Here is a 21150-nt window from a genome sequence, read left to right on the forward strand (position 1 = left end):
CCCCGCACAAACACAAAGTTACGTAACGCATTCCCCCTTATCGACGCTTAAAAGTGTGTAGCCTAATCGCGGCTAAAAGGATCTTTGGAAAAGCGGAAAGTGACGTAATTAATGAAATCGAGTTTATACAGTTGCAACGATGCTCGTGTTGCTTTTGCTGTACGAGCAGTATAGAAATACAAGGTCACGGGTCTCTGAATGAATCCGTATATATTCTATCCAGAGGACATTGTAGTTATCCCTATCTCCGACGAAACCAGACGTTCACGATGTTACCTCGGACTGTTCTATTCCGCCTCAACCACATCCCTCGACCATTTTGTCACCGCCCAAACATCCTCGCCCCGACTATCCGACCGTTCTCTACATCTCTGCCCCTCTTCAGCTCCAGCTCCAGCTCCAATTCCAACTCCAACTCCAACTCCAACTCCAACTCCGATTCACAACCAGGACGTAAAGTGGATGACAGCGAGGGAAAAAGGGAAAGACCGAAAGCGACGCATCCTACGAAACATAAACCTCGTGCCGTGTCCTCTGGCAGGCCGGTAGCGGAGCATACCAAGGAAGACGAGAAGAAGCGGTCGGGATTGCCAGAGCAGCCTGATGAGAGTGAGTTTTGAGACTTTCCACGCAGATAGACAGGCTGAGCAAACGTTTTTTTTTTGGAATCAAGCCGTTCTATCGAGCATGCAAGCGCCGCAACTGTTCACTCTCGGTGAGCGCACCGTCGTCATCACCGGCGGCGGTCGCGGACTGGGCCTGACCGTGGCCCAAGCGCTCCTCGAATCCGGCTCCCACGTCGTCTGCCTCGACCTCTTGCCCGAACCGTCCGAGCCCCAGTGGGGCAATGCCGCGAAATACGCAAAGCAGCAAGGGTTGAGGCTCGATTACGTCGATTTGGACGTGACGGACCAGGACGAGGTCAAGCGCGTTTTCAAGCAGGTATTCGAGTCTGCCCCGCCGCACGCCCCCGTCCGCGGTCTCTTCACGTCGGCCGGGATCCAGGTGATGATGCCGGCGACGTGTTACGATACCGCCAAGTTTCGCAAAGTCATCGACGTCGATCTGACGGGTACGTTCCTCTGCGCCCAAGCGTTTGCGCATGAATGGTTTGAACGGCATCCGAATATCGATGGTGCAGCGGGTGTAAAGGGAGCGAGTATAGCGATGACGGGGAGTATGAGTGGGCATATTGCGAATTTGGGGATAGAGTGTGCGGCGTATAATGCGAGTAAGGCGGGGGTTATACAGCTCGCGAAGAATTTGGCGCTCGAGTGGAGTAGGAGGGGTATCAGGGTGAATGTAGGTTGCCGGTCGTCGTCGTCGTCCATATAGTCTACTCTGCTGACTTTGCGTTGCCAGACCTTGTCCCCAGGCTATGCAAGTCTTTCTCCCTCCCTCCCCTAATAAAACAAGCGCTGACCCCGGTTTCGGTAGATCCGAACAGCTTTGACCGCGGCTCAACTCGACGAAAAGCCCGAATTGAGGGATATCTGGCTTAAAGGGTCTTTACTCGGTCGACTTTCTACCCCTGATGAATTCCGAGGTACGTCCAACTACGTGTTACAGGTCGCTGGAGCACGATTAGCGCTGACGGCCTCTCCCCCTTCGTCTCTTCTCTTCCCTACAGGGCCGGTAGTGTTCCTCCTCTCTGACGCAAGTTCCTTCATGACAGGTGCAGACCTCTTGATAGACGGGGGACATTGTGCGACATAGGTGTTTTTTATTGTGTATCCTGCATTCTCTCCTCCATCTCTTATCGCTTCCTCGTCTCTTTTGCAGGGGTGCAGGGAAGGAAAACGGAGTGGGAAAACAGAATGGAAGAAAAGAAAAAGATTTGGATGTAGCGCAATATCTTTTTTTTTTTCTTTTTCTTGGTTATACAAAGAAAACTGAACGGAACAATCGTAGAAAGAACTAGATCACGAAATTGAAAAGAAAATGCAAAACTGTCATGTAGTCCAGAACGGTCAGTCGAGGATGATGAAGCCGCTTCACCCTATGTGCAACACATGTTGGATTTCCACATCGGTGTGATATCAAGGATGTACATCTCATACAATACCCCATTCCATCTTGAACAGTCTATTCACACAGTAGCAATTTTTTGTTTTTGTGTTTTAAAGTTCCAATAGGAGAAAATCACAAAGTGAAAGGCAGCGTCCATCTAGTTTTCTTATCCCTCGAGCAAAAGCTTGATAAACTTCTTTCTCCTTTCCCTACCAACTGCCGAAACTTGTACGCGACCGAATACGGCAGGGCAGAGCACGTCCACTATTTTGTGACAAACACACCGTGTCAGCTAGGGTTCAAGAAAAAGAAAAAGAGATTGGAAAGGAAAGGGGGGGGGAAGTGTGCAACTTACCGAGTTTGTCGATCGTGCTGACCTCTTCTTCCTTGGTTGCAGCACCAGCACCTGCAGCTGCACTCGCCGTACCCGCAAGCAAACGACCCTGCGCTTTCGGAGTCTCTAAAGCTTCTGCATCTAATTTCTTTACCTGGTCCTCCGGCACATCTCCAATCTCCACATTTCCGCTCCTTTTTTCAATACCATCACCATCAGGATCGCCATTGACATCATCCACAATCGGCGATTCCTCGCCAAGAGACTCTTCAGCAAGGGATTTGGCTCGTTTCATCTTGGGCTTGGCTTTGGAAGGAGTGAGCTCGGCGGCAGGTTGGAGAGAGGGTTTGGGGTCAGCCTTTGGTTCGGTAATGGGGACAGACGCGGCGGGTGAAAGAGTTGGTTCGTCCTTGGCTTTCAGGTCCTTTTCATTCTTCTCCGCCTTGTCTTTCTTGATCTCATCCGAGAGATCCTTGCTTTCTTCTTCCATTTCCGGTACACCTCCTCCCTCCACCTCTACCTCTTCATTCTCTGCATCTCCCTTTACTTCCCCTTCATCGTCTTCATCCTCATCATCGCCCAATTCAAACAAAGCGCCGCCCTCTGGCTCCGGATTGCCGGTATCGTCCTTTGATTCTTGCGCATACTCGAGCTTTACATGGTCATTGCCGCTGCTGTTTGCATTGGAGAGTAAAGAAGAACGGTCGATGGATTTTCTATTGGCTTGCGTGTTGGACTCGGGCGTGGATGGCGTGGCGAGGTTGGATGCAGAGTCGACGCTACCCTCGGCAACGCTAGAGTCCGGCTTGGACTCGTCGACTTTTCGTTCCCGTTCAACATGCTCCTTGCTCTCCTCTTCCTCCTCTATTTTCGCACTTTCTTGTTGCGCTCCCATTACTTGTCCCAAACAAAGCCTCACAACGCTCACCAACCCAATCAACGTATTCGTGCTTACCATCTTCACTCCTTCCAACACCCCAAACGCTGCATCCCTGTCTTCTACACCATTTCGTTCGATCTGCGCTTGCACACTCTCTGGCAGGAGACCTCCAGGGATAGATGAAAGCAAGTAGATCAGCGTTGGTGGGATGAGGTGCGGTACATCGGGGGGGAGGGGGATGGTAGAGGGTAAGGTGTTGAGATGTTCCATGATTGTCTGGATACCAGCAGAGTGAGCAGAGGAAGAGAATGAGGACGTGTAGAGAGAAGGCCGGCACCAGGTGGAAAGAGAAGGTGGGTTTGCCATGAGGTATTCCAACAGCGTCCAAATTTCTTTGACGGGTTTGAATGGGGTAGAACCAACAGCCGCCGCGCCCTTGTCATTGGTTGCGGTTTGTTTTTCAGCTGTTTCGAGCAGCGAACGGAAAAGCGATTTGCGTTCGGACAGAGATAAGTCTCGAATGGGAGAAGGAAGCGCCGAGAGGAATGTGAGGGGGAGAGAAATGATTGAAGGAAGGAAAATAGACTGGACAGTAATAAACTATGCCAGCAGTTCAGCTTTAGCCCCCTGACAAAGGGTGATACCTACGGTGTCCTTGCCCCCCTCTACTTGCAAAACGAGGACGTCATTCCCGTCTTCCTCTCCCAAGCTCAACTTGGCGGCCCACTCCTCATTCACATCCAAAACGATGGTCAATACCATCTCCTCACCAGGTTCCACCCTGCCCGAAGAAGGGAATGGCCAGAGGAACGGTTTGCCTAGCGGACAGAACCTCATAGGTCAGCTCTCCCAAATTCCATAGCGGTCAATAAGAGGTGCAGAAACTCACATATATCTCTCCCAGTACCTGCTTTCCTGAAACTCCAGCTGGCTGGTACTTTCCCCCCATTCCTCAGCTTCACCATCCTTTCCTTCTTTTCCCTGCACCTCACTTGTCCAAAATGTATCCCTCCCTCGTCTTCCTGCCTCACCTCCTCTTTCTCATTTTTGGCATTGCCCTCCTCGTCCGTCTTTGCGTCCCGTGATTCCGGGAGAACCTTGATCTCCAAACTCGGTCTCCAAACTTCCTCAAGCCTATCCAACTCCTTTTGCGCCCGCCTCGATTCCTCTCTCCTCTTCTCGGCGTCCACTTTCCTCACTCCTACTTCAAAAACACAGCTCACAGGTCTGTGGTCTGACCATTTCAGTTCTTCGTGTGATGTATATTCCCCTTTTTTGACGGAGAGGGGTACACATGGGGAAAGAGGGGTGGATGAGGTGGAAGTGGGGGAAGGGAAAGAGTAGAGGATACGGTCGGTGTAAGCGGGAGAACGCTTGGTGTCGAGGGTGCTAGATCCGTGGACGTATTTGAATGTGCTATTTCGTCCCACGCAACATGGCCGGGGCCGGAGAGAGCGTCAGTCAGTACAAAAGAAGGGAAACAAAGCAAAAGGCCAACTTGGAAAAATTGAATGAGAAGAATGACTTACGGCGGGAAAGTGATCTCAGCTTCTTCGAACCCAACAAATGATTTACCTTCTTTGATATCATTCTTCAACTAATCATTTTCAAATGAGTTCCAAACGACATTTTCCTTCCATCGGCAAAAGGAGAAAAATAGCCCAATTACGGGGTGGGGCGTGGGGTGGAAAGGTAGAGAAGGAAGATGGAAAAAAAACGTACCTGATCCCGAACAAGCATCCCAGCCCAATCTTTATTCTCAACCAATTTCCGTACTTCTCCATCGGGGAGGTCCACTCGGAAGTTGAGATCGCCCATCCAAAACTATAAATAGAAAAGGGAAAGAAAAGAAAAACAGACGGAGACAAAGGTTAGAGGTTAAGTGTGAGCGAGCTTTCCTTGAGATTTCAGGTTTGGGGGGAGGGGGAAAAAGGAATTTGGGGACATACGAGTAGATGGCAGTCTTCGAGGGTTAACAGTTTATCCTTTACTTCTGGCCAAAACTCTTCGAATACGGGGTTGATCGTTTCTGCTTGCTCTTCCAACTTGGCCTCTTCTTTACTTTGACCGGTAACCCCGGATTCCGCAGCCCCGGTGGTTCCAGTGCCAGCTCCAGTTCCGGCACCTGAAGTAAGGGTACCAGAAGATACAGAAGATGCAGAAGAGGTTGGAGGGACAGAGATAGAAATGGTAGAAGAGCTCGAAAGCGGTGCAGACGTGAGGGAAGCGCTCGATAAGGGTCGAGGAAAGTTGAGGCCCAAGCGGAGGATTTGGTAGTCTTGTCGACGACGATCGAGGGCGGATGTGAATGCTGCCATGTCTATTTTTGTTGAGTGAGATTTGGGAGGACAGGGGAGAGGGTCAGCATGGTGAAAGGGAAAGAGGAGGGGAAGGACGTACGACAGTTGACGAAACACAATGTCGTATCATGTACTTTCAATCTCACAGCTATACCCTGTCGATTTCCCATCCATTTTACAATTTGCGTCAACATCTTCACTATGTATATTCTCCTATGCACCAGAATCAGAAACGTACGGCTTTATTCCCACCAAATCCCAAGAGCCCTATCCCCCGCTCACTACTCTCCACCCTCGATATGTGGGGTCTCAAACTCTTGCGGACGAGGATGATCATCACCACTCCGACGTATTGGGTCATTACCAACTAGCATCGAGATCAACAAAGGTCCTATTTTCGAGAGGGGATGTGGGGAAGGGAAGGATATACCTTTTCGTATTCGCCAGCTTTATCACCGAGTCCCGCGAAAAGAGCTGTTTCCCAACTATCTGCTCGGCTGTTTCCTTGGGATATCAATAATGCTTGACTTCTCAAATCTAAACTCATTTTCCATATCAGCCTTAACCCAAAGAAAACCTTGTCAAAATTCTTGCAAGAAGGAATCCCAACTTACCAGCTTCTTGTAACCCGACGACAATCAGATCACTCCTCTCTTCATCATCACCTCCAACCAAGCCCTTCAATTCCAGTGTCCCCTTGGGCGGGACTTTGTCATTAACGTTGTAGCTCACTGTCCTGATTTTGATGGGGACAGAGGATGACCAGTTGGGGAGAGAGGAGAAGAGGCGGGAGCGGAGGAAGGATGTGCGGGAGAATGTGGGGAGGTAGGGGTTGGGTTGGAGGTCTTCGGCCTGTTTGATGGTGGTCGTGTTCACTTCGGGTTTGTCAAGGGGAGATTTGGAAGTGGAAGTGGGGGTGGTGGGAGAGGGAATCTCGGAAAGAGATGTTGTTGGCGGAAGAGTAGCATCTGCGTGTACATTGATGTCAGCTTGGAAATCCAAAGTGGGGGGCAGGCGGCTGATGGTGCATACTGGAAGCAGCGGGAGTGACGGTTGGCGTGTTCTCTGTTTTCTCCCCGTGATCAACTACGATCACCTTGCCCGAATCCACAGCGGGAGCATCGGCATCCTCATCAGCAGGCGGGTTGACGGGATACAGACCGATCCACGCATGGGTCAGACTGGATGGATACAGTGTATTGTCTGTTCGAGTTCTCTTAGTTAGATATCTGTGTGGGAGACGGATATGTATCAAGTCCGGACGTACTCGCGAGGTCGCTATACTTTCGAAGCTCGGCGACAAACTTTTGAATTTTGGCCGACTGGTTCGCAGCAATTCGCAATTCGACCGTGGTATCTTCGCAGCTCAAGAATAGCGTGATGTCTGTATATTGACCGAGAGACCAGTATCAGTTCTGCTCAGCAAAACAGCATATCACTCTTACGCGGTTTCGCACTCTGGTGGAAGAAAGAGGTCGACGGCGAAGGTGGGGTCTGTTCGAGATTGTGCTTGAAGCTGGGAATGATCGGGATGATGTACAGTATGTCTGGCTGTTTCCCGTCTTCCGGGGCTGTAATGATGAATACTCTGAAGGATGGAATCAGCACGGGTGTCGTTGGGTCCAGGGATGACTCACGCAGCTGCCTCTGTCTGCTGTTCTTTGTTGACTACAAGGACGGCGCTGGCGTGGAGAAAGGGATTGTAATGTGCGCGGACGCGGCATGGATGTGCTGCGACGACGGTGTGTGTGTGCCGGAAGAGGCGCTGCCACGTTGTGAGCTGGAGGTCTGCGCCGAGCGACGGGATCCTCCTCTGCAAGATGGACATCGTGCGGGGAACTGACGTCGCGGAGATGTAGTATTATATTACCATATACGTAAAAGTTCCACATGGCACAACTAATACGTAGTAGCGCAGTGGTGGTGGTGGTGGAGGAGGGTGGAGGTCCCCGAGACCATGACGTGGCATTTCCCTCCTCGGAATCCACCACCACCATTCGACTTTTCCCTTTTCACCTCGGCTCCCATCTCTGCACACCAGACCCACAAAAGACAGGAGCTCCAGATGTCTGGCCCCGTCACCCGTATCCCCAGAGGCTTCCAGCACCTCGTCAGCACGAAGCCCAACAAATTTGCAGGCAAGACACCCTCCCGATTCCCCCACCCTACGACCAAGTTTGTCCAGCCTTATGACCGTATTCGCAAATGGAACATTCGACCGGGCGACCGCGTCCGACTTGTAGCCGGCAAACCCAAGGAGAAGTATAGGAACGAGGAGACAGCAGAGGAAGGGTACAAGGTGTATACTGTCAAGCAAATCGATCTTGCGCGGAACTGGGTGTTCTTGGAGGGTATCCATGTACGTTTTTCTTTTGAATCCCAAGCCGGTTTATGGGTCACCATGCTGACGAGGCTTTTTCTTTGGTAGAACCTCAAAAGCCAGATTATTCAAGACCGACCATACAACTGGGACCAACTCTCTGAAACCCAAAAGAAATCATACGAAGATCAAAAGAACTTCATCCCCATCCTCCGCCCTGTGCACTACTCCAACGTCCAGCTGTGTCTCGAAGACAAGGACGGTCCCGATTCCATCTATGCCTCTCGACTAAAGACCTCTTCTACCCACTTCAACCCCAAGACGCAGAGGATTGATTGGAGGCGATATGCTACCAAACTTTCGGGACCCGTGTCAGCTGAAAACGAAAAGGCTGTTAGGATAAACTGGCCAAAGCCTGAAAAGGAATTCGTCTTCCCCGGTCGTACGTCGTTTCTTCTTACATACAATACCATGCTAACCCCTTCATCCATTCCACCCTCTCCGCGCTCGACGTACAGCCGACTCAATGCTCGACACTCCCAACGCTGTCACCCTCCAACCCACTCTCAACCTCTCCCCCCTTCCGCCCCTCACTTCCACCCCTCTCGTCGACATCTTCCCTCAACACATCAACTCCCCACCTCCTGCGTCCCAGGGACTCGCAGATGAATACCTCCGCCCCCACTCTGAACGTAATACTGAAGAAATCATCGCGGCCGATACCCTCATGCCCCTCTACCTCTCCGAAGAGCTTGCTCCAAGGTGGGCAAAGAGTAAGATGTGGAAAGCGTACAAAGCCCGACGCGAAGCGGCCGAGCTGGAGAAGAGGATGATCGGCAAACAAGCTGTGGAAGAATGGGAGACCCAAGGAAGGGACCGAGGCCTCAAGGCGGTCATTGACCTCGAAGCGGTGGGGCTTGAGGGCGTCTTCCTTCGAGGCCGAACCCGCGCCGAGGTGCGGCAAGCGGCAGAGGGAGAGTATGAAGCGGCCAATGCAGAGGTTCAGGCGGAAGTGGCGCAGCATGTGAAGGAAGGGAGGTTGTATGACCCCGAGTTGGGACTGTGGTACAATGGACGGAAGGCGGAGAACAAGGAAAGAAAGAGGGAGAGGAAGGAGAGGAAAGAGAGAAAGGTTTTGGAGAGGATGGAGAGGTTGGCTATCTAGAGGGTTGGCGAGGGCCGCATGGGGACGATGCATCATCTCTTTTTTTTTCTCCTCATTCTTTAGGCCTGGAGTGAATATTGATATCATTACATTTCGTAACAAAAAAAGGGAAATACAACCAGCAAAAAGGACATCTAAATCTATCCTCAAAATCTTCGTGACTCAGACATCGTCTGCCCCCAAAGTTTTCCGACTCTTTCTACCCAATTTTCTCTTGTCTCGATCCTCAACAACAAAAAAAGGATACAAAAATTCTCCTCTCTTCTTCTATCTCTTCCTTTCTCCTTATAATAATAACATACGAAGCAGGAATCACCACGAGTTCATACTGAACAATGACTGCCAGAATTCTGCAGCTGGATCCGATGTCGCGGCTGTTGTTGGTCCTATTCCCATCCCGGGGTTGGATACCATCCCACCATCTGATACGCTGCCCATACCCATCCTTACGCCACTACCCATTCCCATCCCTGTTCCAGACCCCCCAGACACGCCCGAGGCTGGTCCAGGGCCGGAACCTGACCCAGGCGCTGAAGCAGATCCAGAGGTGGGCGCGGAATTGGCAGAAGCAGCTGTGGGAGAGACGAAAGAGGATACGGAGGGTAAAGAGGATGAAGAAGGGTTGGTAAAGGGGAATGCTTGGCGCAGGAGCTGTTCGAGGTCGGTTAGGGATGCTGATATGTGTATGTGTTTTTTTTTTTGGTTAGTGGTGTGTGTACCAAAGTAAGGCGGGGGAGAAAAAGGAAGAAGATGGTTAGTCGGGGATTATATAAGATGGAAAAGTTGAGAAAAAGGGAAACAAACGTACTATTCGCTAAATCCAACTGACTTGGCTCAGACCGATCGGTATCCTCATCCGCATGAACACTTCGCTCTTTGTCCCTTACCCCACTTGCATCGACCTCTCCTTTATTCGCGGCCTTTCCATCACCGCCTCTTTCCTCGGAACCATCTCCTTCATGAGAGTGTTTTCGTTTTCTCGGAATTTGGCCCTGGCCTTGAATCTGGTTTTGATATCGAGGTTGGGATTGGGATTGGGATTGGATTTGTGCTTGCGCTTGGGATACTTCTGAATCTCGGCTGAGAAGGGCACGGAGGACTTTGAGACCTCGACGGGCGACGGGACTCGTACGGGATATAGGTCTTGCGAATACTAATTAGCAAACGTCGGAGTGCAATCAGCAAGGAAAGGGATAAATCTCACTCAAGCAAGGAAACTGCCAACGCAATCCCATCCCTCTGCCTTCTCCTCTCCCTCTCATCCCTTGCTCCTCTCACTAGATCCGCCGAGATGATCAACCCCCCGGTCCAAACTTGTACGAGTACCACCCACCACCTACACAACGTCTGCGGACTTTGCCTTACCAGATCCAACAATGCATACGCCGATTCGAGGCATACCCTCGTACTGTACTCGTACTTTGGATCTTCGTAGCCGCGGACCATGTAAGCCCGGTGAAGACGCATGATACGGTTATGGAGGGTGATGCCCATGAATATACGTTGGTCCACCAGGTACCGCTTGGATCCTGCGTAGGAGAGCTCAAAAGGTTGAGGTAAGTCCGGTCGGAAGGGGGCGGGGAGAGAATCGTACACTTGTCGGAATTGGAGATCGAGCTCCATGATGGCTTCGTATGAAGCATTGGGGAAATCGACGTTGATTGCATCGATGAAATGACGGACGACAAGGGAGAAATCGATTTTGAGAATGTGGTATGTGGCGGTGGTGGTTTCAGAGAGGGGTTTAGAGGAAGAGTGGAAGCCGGTAGGACGGATTTCGTCGTCGTCCAGGTTGGCGAAGAGGCCAGTGCTGGCGTGGGAGAGGTTGATGAGGTAGGTGAAACCGCTATTGGAGGCTGTATAGGCATCTTGGGTAACTAGAGACCACCATAATCGACGGCCAACCTATTTATTTTTTTCGGGAAGGGGGTGAGCATGGGACTCCCGGAGGCACCGTACAAAGACGTACCTCTCGTTCGATCACACCGGCCGGATCGTACAATACACTTTCATCCGGTATTCGCTACATCCCCCCATCCCATTAGCTGTCTTCTTTACATTCCTCACGAATGTCCTGTGGTGTAATGCAACATGGCCACAGGGATTGGGAAGGGAATAAAAGGAAAGATGAAGGAACAGAAACAGGACATACAGACATCCCCATAGCAATAGCCATCTTGATTGCTGTACCCAATAATGACCGCGCAGCGTTGACGCGGTTCTTGTTGTTGAGGTAGAGGTTGAGGCAGATGATGGTCTGGATTGTTTCAGTAGATGGTTCGTCGAGAAAGTCGGCGTGGGCTAGACAGTCTTCGCATGCCTGTGGGTGGGATTTTAGTTCTGTCGGTGAGAGGAGAGGAGGAAGAGGGTTTTGCATTGGGGAGGAGAGGTGGAGAGGGAAGGGGAATGGGGGACGGATTGCGAGACTTACGACCAACAATCGCCCTTCCAAGGTATCGTCCGTCGACATATTCTCATCGCCGAAATGATCACCTAGACAGAGAATGATGTATAGTAATGCAAGCCAGCGTGAATGAACGGTAGAGCGGCGGTGGGAGGGGGACATGGACCAAAATTTGTTGTATTGGGCTAGGAAGGTGGGAAGGTGGAGGGGGTGGTGGATCTGTTGGGTTGGACGGGGGAGGGGCGAGAGAAAAGTTAGCGACACATGGGGGGAAATGAGGGCATAAAGTGAGAAAAGAACGTACCCATTCAACGCGTTCCAACTATATATCAACGAATCAAAGGTTAGCTTTCGGGTTCTTCTCTCGAAGGTTTGGTGCGTGGATAGTAATTCGGTTGTGTGGGCAGGGGGTGGGGGGCAGCAGCGAAAAGGGAAGATGAAGAAGATGAAAGAGGGGGCAAGGGAAGGAGAAGGGGGAAAGGGACGTACATAGACTCGTAACTACCCATTAAACATTCAGCATCAAACATCGAACGTATGTGATGTTAGCATGATTGTCTTTCGATTTGGCCCACGGAATGGTTAGGGAGGGTAAGGGCTCACAAGGGCATCGGCTTGGGCTGGTATTGAGAATGGCGGGTTATAGATAATGGATCGGATAATTGGATGGGGATGAGTGCAAAAAGGTGGGAAAGAAGGGACGAGGATGTCAGTAACTCGTTCGTACGGAGATTAAAATGGATCCCAATCGTTGAATTTGGGAGTTTTGGATTTCAAACGTAACAGTAGAAGGCGTAAGATGTGAGATGGAGAAGGCTTACAGTGCGGTGGTAAAGCCATCATAAGTTCATCTGTAACCATCCCATCTCCATCCATGCCTCCCCGGTGGAAGGGATATGATCTGTGTCGCCTTGGCTTGCTTGTCCCTCCTCCTGTTCCTGTTCCCCCTCCAGCAGCAGCCGCAGTATCAGCTTCATGATTTGTCGAGCCTCCGTCTGCCGCTTTTATTATTATTGCCGTCCCCAGTGCTGGTGCAGGTGTATCCCGGTCCACTCGTCCTGCTCGCCGTGTTCCTCCGCCTTGGTCTTGAAAAGACCTTGTGGCTCCCCCATGGTCACGGTTTGATGCTTCCCCTCGTCCCTCTCGTTCGCCTCGTTCTCTAGGCCTCTGTTGGATAAATGTATAGTCCCGAGATGTTTCTCCAGTATCTTTTCCTGCTAGGGATCCGGAGCTAGATGGTTGATTCACGGGCACACCGTTTGCCTTACCCCTGGAGTCCCTATCACTATCGCCTGGACGGCCGGGATGTGACTCTTCAGCAACATCAGTACCGCCCGCACGATCGGAAGTACGAGGAGACCCGGAGCCCGAAGATGGGCCGGTAGGATCGGGGTCATTCAGTATCGAATGATCAAGCTGTTCGGCGTGGACGACAGTGTGTGGGACGTCGACCACTGGAGGGGCGGGTGCGGCAGCTGGGGGAGGGAGAGATTGGGTCCTTGTACGGGTTGCGGATGTGACTATGGAGATGGAGGTGCTGGGGGGGATGTGGCCGTGTCCGTGGCTGTGATGTGGACTAGTGTGAAGGTTGACGTGGGATGCAAGAGGAGGACGAGCATGGGTGTGGGCAGGAGCATGGGAGGAGAGGAGCGCTGCGAGGGAGGATGGAGGGTGGGAAGGGAGGACGCTGGGCCTGGCGGGTGTGCTATGATGCGATGAACCGGATGGGATGGAGGAAGGGAGGGTATGTGGATGATGTGGTGTGTTTTTTGGAGAGCTGGTATAATATGATCATTATCAGCAACAAACTCGAGAGGCAGCTGCAAAAAAGATGAAATAAACGAAAGAGGGGTTGAGGTACCTCAGAACGAGCTCTGCGGGAGACCCAATCTCATCTTCAAGCGGCACGCCGTTCTCGGGCCAGATACATTCGACCGATTTGCGTATACATCTGCCGCATACTTTCCGGCGATCGCACTGTATAAGTTATAAAGTTAGACTCTGGCTCGGGAAGAGATGGAAGTGGTCACCTTTATTTTCTTTGTCCGGCATGGAATGCCTGGAGGGGTCAGCAGGGAAAGGGAATGAGAACAAGCTGCTTACAGGAATATGCTTTTCTGCCGCTCATGGTGTATGGCGATTGATCGTCATAATCTAAAGATAAAGATAACGAGCGAAACAAGCCTAAGGGTAAATAAACTATTTTAAACACAAAAATAAAAACCGTCCCGCTCGGAGTCGAAACAGGACGAGTGATTACATAAGCGGATTTTTTGAATTTACTTTACGCCGTGCTGATATATGATTCCCTCCGTCATCGATCGAGAGCTGTGCATCTCGTCGCTGCAATTTCTTCTTCTTACAAACACAAACTCAATGCCAGGCTCAAAACGACGTGCACTCAAGAAACTCCTCTCCCCCAACCATTCCCCCTTCACACCCGACTCTCCTTCTGCCGACACCACACCTAGTTCTGCCCTCTCCCCTCAACCCCAGTTACCCCCCGCCATCGACGATGGTGCCGCAGCTCAAGCTGCTGCGGCCGGGATAAGCCCACAGGAGCTACAAGATAATGCTGTTTTGGAGGACATGCACGAGAGAGAGAAGGAAATTGGGCATGCAAGTTCGCCTGCCGGGCTGCGAGGGGTCATTTCGCCTTCCCCATCGTCCGTCTCAGCGCAAGGGCAGGAAACGAAGAGTGGAGGGATGTATGCTAACGCTAATGGTGGTGGGGGTGGCGGCAAGAAGAAAAAGTCTAGTCGACAAAGATTCGAAGAGCGCCAAGTAAGTCTCACTTGCCTTTCCTCAGTCCCTGTCGGCAATGTAATCGCCTACGTCTCTCTTTTCTTTCCCCACTCCAAGCCTTTACTAACGGCGGAATCCTTCTTTCAGGCCCGTAAACAGGAAGCACTCCTCGAATCTGCCCCTCCTGCCGACCCCGAATGGACCGCCCAGCTCGAAAAAGAGCGCCAAGAAGAAATCAAAGTCATCTCCGACGCATGTATTGCCCTCAACTGCGAACTATTCGAGATCGCCCCGGATGGACACTGTATGTACGCTGCTATCGGGGACCAACTTGGATTACTCGGTATTGTCCCCGTGGAGGAAGCTACCGACCCCCGGGCGATCCGGAGAATGGCTGCGGACTATATGCTCTCCCACCCTGATGATTTTATGCCGTTCCTCCCTTCCATCGCGGGGGAAGACACGCCCGATGCGACTTCGGACGGGATGATCACACACTCTGGGTTTGCACAGTACTGTAAAGCTGTGGCGGAGACGGGCGAGTGGGGAGGCGAACCGGAGATTCAGGCGTTGAGTAGGGCGTATGGGGTACCGATCCACGTGATTCAGAGAGGACCTCCAACGGTGGTTTCGCATGGTGGAAAGGATGATTCATTTGGAGGTGGTTTGACGGCGGAGGAGAGTGGCAGGCAAGGGAAGAGGGTGGTGAGGATTAGTTATCATAAGAGGATGTACGGGTTGGGCGAGGTAAGTTGATTTTCTTTCTTTCTTTCGTTACCATGATGATGGGGCGGATGTTGATGGTTGTGTAGCATTATAACAGCCTCAGGCCTGTCGTTTGAAAGCGTCAAAATGCAAACGCCAAACAACAGTCTTTGAAGCGGAAGCAGACAAACTGACGAAACCGAGTAGCACAGAGTCCGAGCGTCTAATTCAAAATACATGAGAATTAGCCAAAGATAAATTAGAATAAGAATACATGTGGGGCGAGATAAGATGGTATGCATTGGTTTTTCTGTATGTGCTTTTTTGTTTGCTTGTGGGTTTTCGTTATTCCACTTTTGATTGCATCTCGGATGGCAATTCTATATTTCCTCTTTTTCTAGCCCCCCTTGAATCACTTTCCCCACGGGACTTGCTCGAGAATCTAAACTAGGTATGGTATATTGGCGTACTGTGTATCTTGAATTTAAACTAAAAATTCCTCTAGGTCAATTATTTTTTTTACCTCAAGAACCGAACTTCCTCCAAGATCCCTTCCAACACTTCCCCCCTTTTCTCCCACAATCCCTTTCTTCCACTTCCTTTTCCCGCTCCCTCTTCCTCTACCCCTGACCTCGACCTCGACCCCAGCCCATCGCCAGGCTTTACGGCACCCACAGCTTTACTCAATGCCCAACAGAAAAGGGGTGGACAACCTTCCCACGCCAGGATCGGGAAATGGGAGGGGTTGAGTCCTGTGTAGAGGCCCCAGCTGTAACGGCCGTCGTGCATTGGTGGTGGAGGAGATGAAGAGCCAGAGGGAGAGGAAGAGCGGCCGGAGGGGGGGAGAGGTTGCTGATACGGGGAGAACGGGGTGCTGTCTGTCGAACATTGCCTTCCTCTATGATCGGCGCCCTCATTCCCACTCTCGCCATTCGTACCATACCTCAACCCCAATCCCAGTCCGAGCGAGTATGCCCGCTCATCTTCCTCCACCTCGGCTTCATCCCCACTCCCCACTCGCGGTTTGTACCCCTTGACGGCATCGACGCACAATCCCTCGATCCCTGTTTTGGCGCCAATGAGAAACAGGTCGAGAGCGCAGATTTCTCGGGAGATGTGAGCTTTGGTGAGAGCGTGGTGCCGGAGGTGGGCGGAAAGAAGGGAGAGGGCGAGGGGGCAGTCGTATTTTTGGAGGAAGAGGATGGTGGAGAGGAGGTGGAGGGTAATGGTGGTGGGGTGGGAGAGGATATAGTCGTCGAGAGTGGAAGGAGGGGAGGAGGAGTGGAGGTGGCTGTGTAACTGCGGGAAGGAGGGGGACTGGGAAGGGGAAGCGGGTGGGAGAGGGTGAGGAGAGATGAGGAAGAGGAAAAGGCGGATGGCATCGGAGGTTTCGCATTCCTCGTCGGAAAAGTGGATGGTGATAGGTGACGAAGAGGAAAGTGAACGAGAAGAAGAAAAGGTAGAGTCGATCTGGATGGCGTCACGTAGAGCGATACTGTTTTTCGTTTTCTTATCAGTGATCGTCTCAGGGCAGGGGACAAGGAAACGGTTACCTTTGAGAGAGGATATGATAAGCCGGTACATGGAAAGCGACATTATCGCTACTGACGAGCACAATCTCTGCAGATGAATCACACCATACTGTATCCACTGCAGGGGGCACTTCTTCTCCTCGCTTGACGAGACCCTGTCCCTCCTCTTGTTCGGTTTCTTCTTCTACCACCCATACGTGTGCCTGTTCTGGCTTATTAATGGGCGATTGATCGCTGTTGCTGGAGTGTGACGAAGTGCGAGGGGCGGGATGGAGATGGAGGTGGAGATGGTTGGTGGGAGCAGGAGGACTGGGAGCTTGTTGCCGCGCCTGGCTGGACATTTCGGGCGACTGCATCGGAGACTGGAATACCATATCTTGTGAGGCGCAAGGCGAGGTAAGGTAATATTATTGTAGAGCTTGCTCCGTACAAGAATGGAATTTGTATTTATATATACTAAGCACGGAGGTGATACCATTATTCCCACAGTGTCTAAAAGTGTGGAGGAGAAAAGTGGAGGTTAGCGGTGAAAATGAGGATTCGACGGTCGTGATCTCCTTTTTGACATTTCGATAATGGTGAGGGGTACATCACTCGAGTTACAGGGCCGAGAAGGTAAGAAGTCTAGTTTCATTTATTTAAACTTGGATGTCGGGACGGAGGGTACTCGGGTGGTTGTTTGGATAAGGGTATTCTATATCGGTTGAGGAGTAATTGCGCCATTCCGGTGTCATCTCTTGATTTTGTTGATTTCCTCCTTGACGCCTTGGGTTGATTTTGCCTCAATAACTTGGCATGTAGAACGGTTTGGACCACTGGGGTAAACTATGTCTTCTGGGCGGCTAACACATTTTCAATCGCGCCTGTACTTTGTCAAAAAACCTACGTTTCTCCAGAGAAGTACGTATTACGTGCAGTGACAACAGTGCGTATAGTACTGATACAGCGAGATGGTTCCTTGGCGGTCATCGCCGTTGTTTACGTGACCATCGTCTGCGGCTGCCGGCTTGTCGGAAAGCGATGACGTCTCGTCAGTCTCTTCTCTCTGTCTTCTTGATCAAGTGTTCATTCGACTAATTATTATATTCTATTTCACTTTATTCCTAATCCTCATTAACTGCCCATCACGTCCTTATTTCGCCGCACCCCCTTTTTTCCCACCCCGTCTCTCAAACGCCCTATGAGTACCTCACAAACACCTACCCTTCCTCCTTCGAGACCCTCTTCCCCAGCTCCTCTCTATCGTCGGACACCGCTGAAAGTCGGATGTGTTCAATACGACGTCAAAGTCAGTTTCTCAGCCATGTCTCACCAAAATGTGCACGCTGACAAACCGTATGCGATTGTGTAAATGCAGCTGGGGAGGGTGAAGGAAAATGCTGCCAAAGTTGAAGAGCTTACGAAATGGTACGTCCTTTTCTTCTACTCCATCATCTTCGCCAGACTTAGCTTACCAATTAACCCAATGAAGGATGAAACCCGGACACGTAGATCTTCTTGTCCTCCCAGAGATGTGTCTCTCCGGATACGTCTTCAATAGCCCCATCTCGATCTTGCCGTACCTCGAAGCCCCTCGAATCGGACCTACATCGCTCCTTGCGAGGGCATTAGCTACAAGATTAGGATGTCATGTAATTGCTGGGTACCCGGAGGAAATCCCCTCCTCTGGCTCTCCCTCTTCTTCACCAACCGAAATTGCCGACGCAGCTCCAAAAGAATTGGAAGGCGAAGCAGAAGGTGTAGGATACAACTCGGCGGTAATAGTTTCTCCTACTGGGGAAGTGGTGGGTAACTATAGAAAGACGTTCAGGTTCGAGACGGATAAGAATTGGGCAAGAGAGGGAGATGGGTTTCAATACTTTGACTTGTCTGAACCTCTGGGAAGGGTCGCACTTGGGATTTGTATGGGTGAGTCTTTTCTTCGTCTTGACTAGGTCAAGCTGACTTTTATTCAAACAGACCTCAATCCCAAGGATTTTATCGGTGAGCCTTCCTTTTTCCTTTTCACCTCGATTCCCTCCTTTTCAAAATGCTGACACCGCTCTTTCCAAACGTAGCACCATGGGACGCATTCGAGCTCGCCAACTTTTGCCGAGACAACGCAGTCGACATGCTCGTCATACCTATGAACTGGCTTTCCCCGCCCGCCGAACCTCCTACTACCACCTCTGCATCCGGTGAGGAACCCTCGCACCCAGTAGAACCCCCCGAAGACCCGGAAGCACCATCAGAGTCAAACTTGAATTATTGGGCGGCGAGGCTCGTGCCGCTACATGATCCTACACCTCGATATTCCACTGCTCCTTCTACGTCTACATCTACGCCTATTCCTGGGTCTGGGTCTGGGAAGGATGGTGAAGGGAAGGAAGTTGTTTTTGTGGCGTGTAACAGGATTGGAGAGGAAGAAGGTAAGTCCCAACGTTTGTTTTTGCAAGCCCGAGTTTTTCTTTGGACCTATTATACTCCTTCGATCCATCACCATTCTGACGAATCCTACATATTTCGTGAAAGATGGCGACTAACCAAGGTCCGTAGGCTCCAAATTTATAGGAACGAGCTGTGTCATGACTGTCTCCAACACACCTTCCCGAATTGAATTGGTAGAGTGCTGTAATATCTCGGAGGAAAGGGTTATGATTGCCGTGGTTTAGTGTTTCACGCTATTTCAAGCTGGGGTGCAAAGAGCGTTATGAGTTTGGGGTTGCAGGGGACGGAGAGATGAGACGATGAGTCTAGGACATGAATATTAAGTGGCAAGGAATCTCGAGTGTCGTCACGAAGCAAAGCTATTCTGTTGAGATAGTCAAAAGCTAAATCGAACAAATGAACGTCGGAACATGCAAATTTGAGATGGAAGAAGCATGGAAAGCGTGTAAACGTTTATGAGCTACAGTGGCCCAAGGTTTTGAGACACGTCAAAGAAGTCGGATGAGGTTTCACGTTTTACTTATTCAACGATGTCACGAATCTCGAGAGACCGATCGTGATTTCGTTACCCATGCAAAATGCATTCTGCCCGTTTTTGGTTCCCAAAAACCGTCCAGCTTCTATACCTTCTACTCCAGTCCATTCTGAACCTTTCTGTACCCTTCCACCCTCATCTTTCTCCACTTTCATAATTCAACTTTTCATCCCATTCCTTAGTTCTTCTTGCTTTCCAAAATACTGCTGATGCTAGCCCAGACCAACTTGGGGCTCTGAGCGGCATCGACAGGGGTCCAAACACCTGTACCCTTGTAGTAGTCAACAACGGGGCCAGTCTGGGCGTGATAAGTGTCCAATCGCTTCCTGAGGGTACCGACGTTGTCGTCGGAACGTTGGATGAGGGGCTCGCCGGTAATGTCGTCGGTCATGGGCTTCTTAGGGGGATTGACTGTAAGAGGTAGGGGACGGGTTAGAAAAGTGCATGGCGACTGAAGGAAAGGTAGACGTACATTCCTTGTGGTAACTCCTACCGCTCGCGGGGTGGACCAATCGACCAGTAATTCGGGAGATCAACAAGACGTCGGGGATCTTGAGCTCGATAGCGTGGTCGATAGCTTGTTTGCGCTCGGCAAGCATGGCATCAAGCTTGGAAGCCTGGGGAACGGTACGGGGGAAACCGTCGAGGATGAAGCTTGTTTGGTAGATAGTCAGCGCATGAACAGCGTTGAAGGCAAGGGATGAGATAATGGGAAATGGAAAGGAGAGGAATAGACGAGTTAACGCGGTGAGACACGTTGAATGTCCGACTATGGTGTGGAATGGAAAGCAGCAGGAACCAAAGGAGGGCGGAAGAGAGAATGGATTGTCGCTGCAGGCTTGAAAATGACGGGTATTGGCTTGAACATTGCTGTTTCCGCACCAGCGATGCCACTTCCGTCATAACCAAGCTAGTACAATCTCATTCCAAAATCCCATCAAACCCACGCGCCAAGGTTTAACATCCACAATTGCTCCATCAGGATGACATGAGAGAAGAGACCTAACTCACCCGTTCTTGCACTCGGCGTTCTTCTCCAACTCCTGCTTGATCATGCCAACCATAATCTCATCGGAAACCAAACCGCCCTGGTCCATAATCTGCTTAGCAGCCTTGCCCAACTCGGTTTGTCTGGCGACCTGCTCCCTCAACATGTCACCAGTAGCGAGGTGGCAGATGCAGTACTTGCTGGAGATGTTGGGCGCTTGTGTACCCTTACCAGCACCAGGAGGGCCAATGAGGACCATTCGGGGAGGCTTGATGGAGGAAGAGGGGGAGAGGGCAGAGGTAACGGAGGAGATGGTGTTGGAGACGGAGGTGGAGGTAGACTTCTCGAGATGATGGATCTTGTCTTGGAGCTGGGCGGGAAAGTATCAGTACGCACCTAAAGATGCGCGGTCGAGAGATGCAGTACTGACCTGAGAGACAAGAGACTTCAAGTATTCAACTTCAGAGTTGCCAGACATTTTGAGGGTTTTGTTGTGGCTGAGAGAGCTGAGAGGTGAGTGGTATAGGGCTTTTCTATGCGGTGAATTCGTTTCCAAAGAGGTCGAAAGAAAGAAGCTTGTCGCCGGTCGTTGCTCGTCGAGAGTGGGGAGGACCGGCAATGTCCACCCATTAGCCGCCATATCCCCGCGGCGATTGGGAAAGGTGGCATGGCAGGCGCGTGGGATGCACATGGAAGCCACGCGAGTTTGAGGCTTATTTGGTTCCTTAATTATTGACGCGTTTAATGGAGGAGACGCGTCTGATTTTGTCGTCGTCACCGGTTTGGCTAGCGTGTAAATCTGGGC

At 51.1% G+C, this 21150-nt stretch overlaps 7 protein-coding genes and 1 pseudogene across 7 annotated transcripts; 4 read left to right on the top strand and 4 right to left on the bottom strand.

The window, feature by feature from the left end:
• The first annotated feature begins 163 nt into the window (after positions 1 to 163).
• Positions 164 to 1964, top strand: CNK03350 (conserved hypothetical protein). The gene is made up of 5 exons (XM_024658118.1): positions 164 to 609; positions 674 to 1302; positions 1363 to 1380; positions 1438 to 1546; positions 1631 to 1964. The coding sequence occupies exons 1-5, from the start codon at positions 270 to 272 to the stop codon at positions 1714 to 1716; spliced, it is 1182 nt and encodes a 393-aa protein (XP_024513800.1). The 5' UTR covers positions 164 to 269; the 3' UTR covers positions 1717 to 1964.
• Positions 1965 to 2073: 109 nt separating this feature from the next.
• Positions 2074 to 7383, bottom strand: CNK03360 (inositol-polyphosphate 5-phosphatase, putative). The gene is made up of 15 exons (XM_024658119.1): positions 7162 to 7383; positions 6970 to 7112; positions 6792 to 6908; positions 6557 to 6727; positions 6139 to 6492; positions 5955 to 6061; positions 5763 to 5891; positions 5625 to 5679; positions 5174 to 5544; positions 4947 to 5048; positions 4754 to 4821; positions 4114 to 4640; positions 3873 to 4042; positions 2366 to 3824; positions 2074 to 2274 (listed from the first exon to the last, which is right to left on the bottom strand). The coding sequence occupies exons 1-15, from the start codon at positions 7350 to 7352 to the stop codon at positions 2177 to 2179; spliced, it is 4062 nt and encodes a 1353-aa protein (XP_024513801.1). The 5' UTR covers positions 7353 to 7383; the 3' UTR covers positions 2074 to 2176.
• Positions 7384 to 7570: 187 nt separating this feature from the next.
• On the top strand, positions 7571 to 9035 carry CNK03370 (expressed protein). The gene is made up of 3 exons (XM_567921.1): positions 7571 to 7883; positions 7953 to 8286; positions 8363 to 9035. Exons 1-3 carry the CDS (start codon positions 7590 to 7592, stop codon positions 9007 to 9009), a joined length of 1275 nt encoding a protein of 424 aa, XP_567921.1. The 5' UTR covers positions 7571 to 7589; the 3' UTR covers positions 9010 to 9035.
• Positions 9036 to 9074: 39 nt separating this feature from the next.
• Positions 9075 to 13593, bottom strand: CNK03380 (annotated as a pseudogene).
• Positions 13594 to 13728: 135 nt separating this feature from the next.
• Positions 13729 to 15187, top strand: CNK03385 (hypothetical protein). Its single transcript, XM_024658819.1, has 3 exons — positions 13729 to 14197; positions 14306 to 14905; positions 14971 to 15187. The coding sequence occupies exons 1-3, from the start codon at positions 13790 to 13792 to the stop codon at positions 14998 to 15000; spliced, it is 1038 nt and encodes a 345-aa protein (XP_024514652.1). The 5' UTR covers positions 13729 to 13789; the 3' UTR covers positions 15001 to 15187.
• Positions 15174 to 16804, bottom strand: CNK03400 (hypothetical protein). The gene is made up of 2 exons (XM_567923.1): positions 16417 to 16804; positions 15174 to 16358 (listed from the first exon to the last, which is right to left on the bottom strand). Exons 1-2 carry the CDS (start codon positions 16767 to 16769, stop codon positions 15383 to 15385), a joined length of 1329 nt encoding a protein of 442 aa, XP_567923.1. The 5' UTR covers positions 16770 to 16804; the 3' UTR covers positions 15174 to 15382.
• A 459-nt stretch (positions 16805 to 17263) lies between these two features.
• CNK03410 (protein N-terminal asparagine amidohydrolase, putative) lies at positions 17264 to 19245 on the top strand. The gene is made up of 6 exons (XM_024658120.1): positions 17264 to 17683; positions 17753 to 17802; positions 17867 to 18303; positions 18355 to 18378; positions 18453 to 18803; positions 18931 to 19245. The coding sequence occupies exons 1-6, from the start codon at positions 17576 to 17578 to the stop codon at positions 19044 to 19046; spliced, it is 1086 nt and encodes a 361-aa protein (XP_024513802.1). The 5' UTR covers positions 17264 to 17575; the 3' UTR covers positions 19047 to 19245.
• Positions 19246 to 19364: 119 nt separating this feature from the next.
• Positions 19365 to 20923, bottom strand: CNK03420 (adenylate kinase, putative). Its single transcript, XM_567926.2, has 4 exons — positions 20776 to 20923; positions 20369 to 20715; positions 19830 to 20011; positions 19365 to 19768 (listed from the first exon to the last, which is right to left on the bottom strand). Exons 1-4 carry the CDS (start codon positions 20821 to 20823, stop codon positions 19536 to 19538), a joined length of 810 nt encoding a protein of 269 aa, XP_567926.1. The 5' UTR covers positions 20824 to 20923; the 3' UTR covers positions 19365 to 19535.
• Positions 20924 to 21150: the final 227 nt, after the last annotated feature.

The sequence above is a fragment of the Cryptococcus neoformans genome (genome assembly GCF_000091045.1).
Source record: "Cryptococcus neoformans var. neoformans JEC21 chromosome 11 sequence".
NCBI lineage: Eukaryota > Fungi > Basidiomycota > Tremellomycetes > Tremellales > Cryptococcaceae > Cryptococcus > Cryptococcus deneoformans.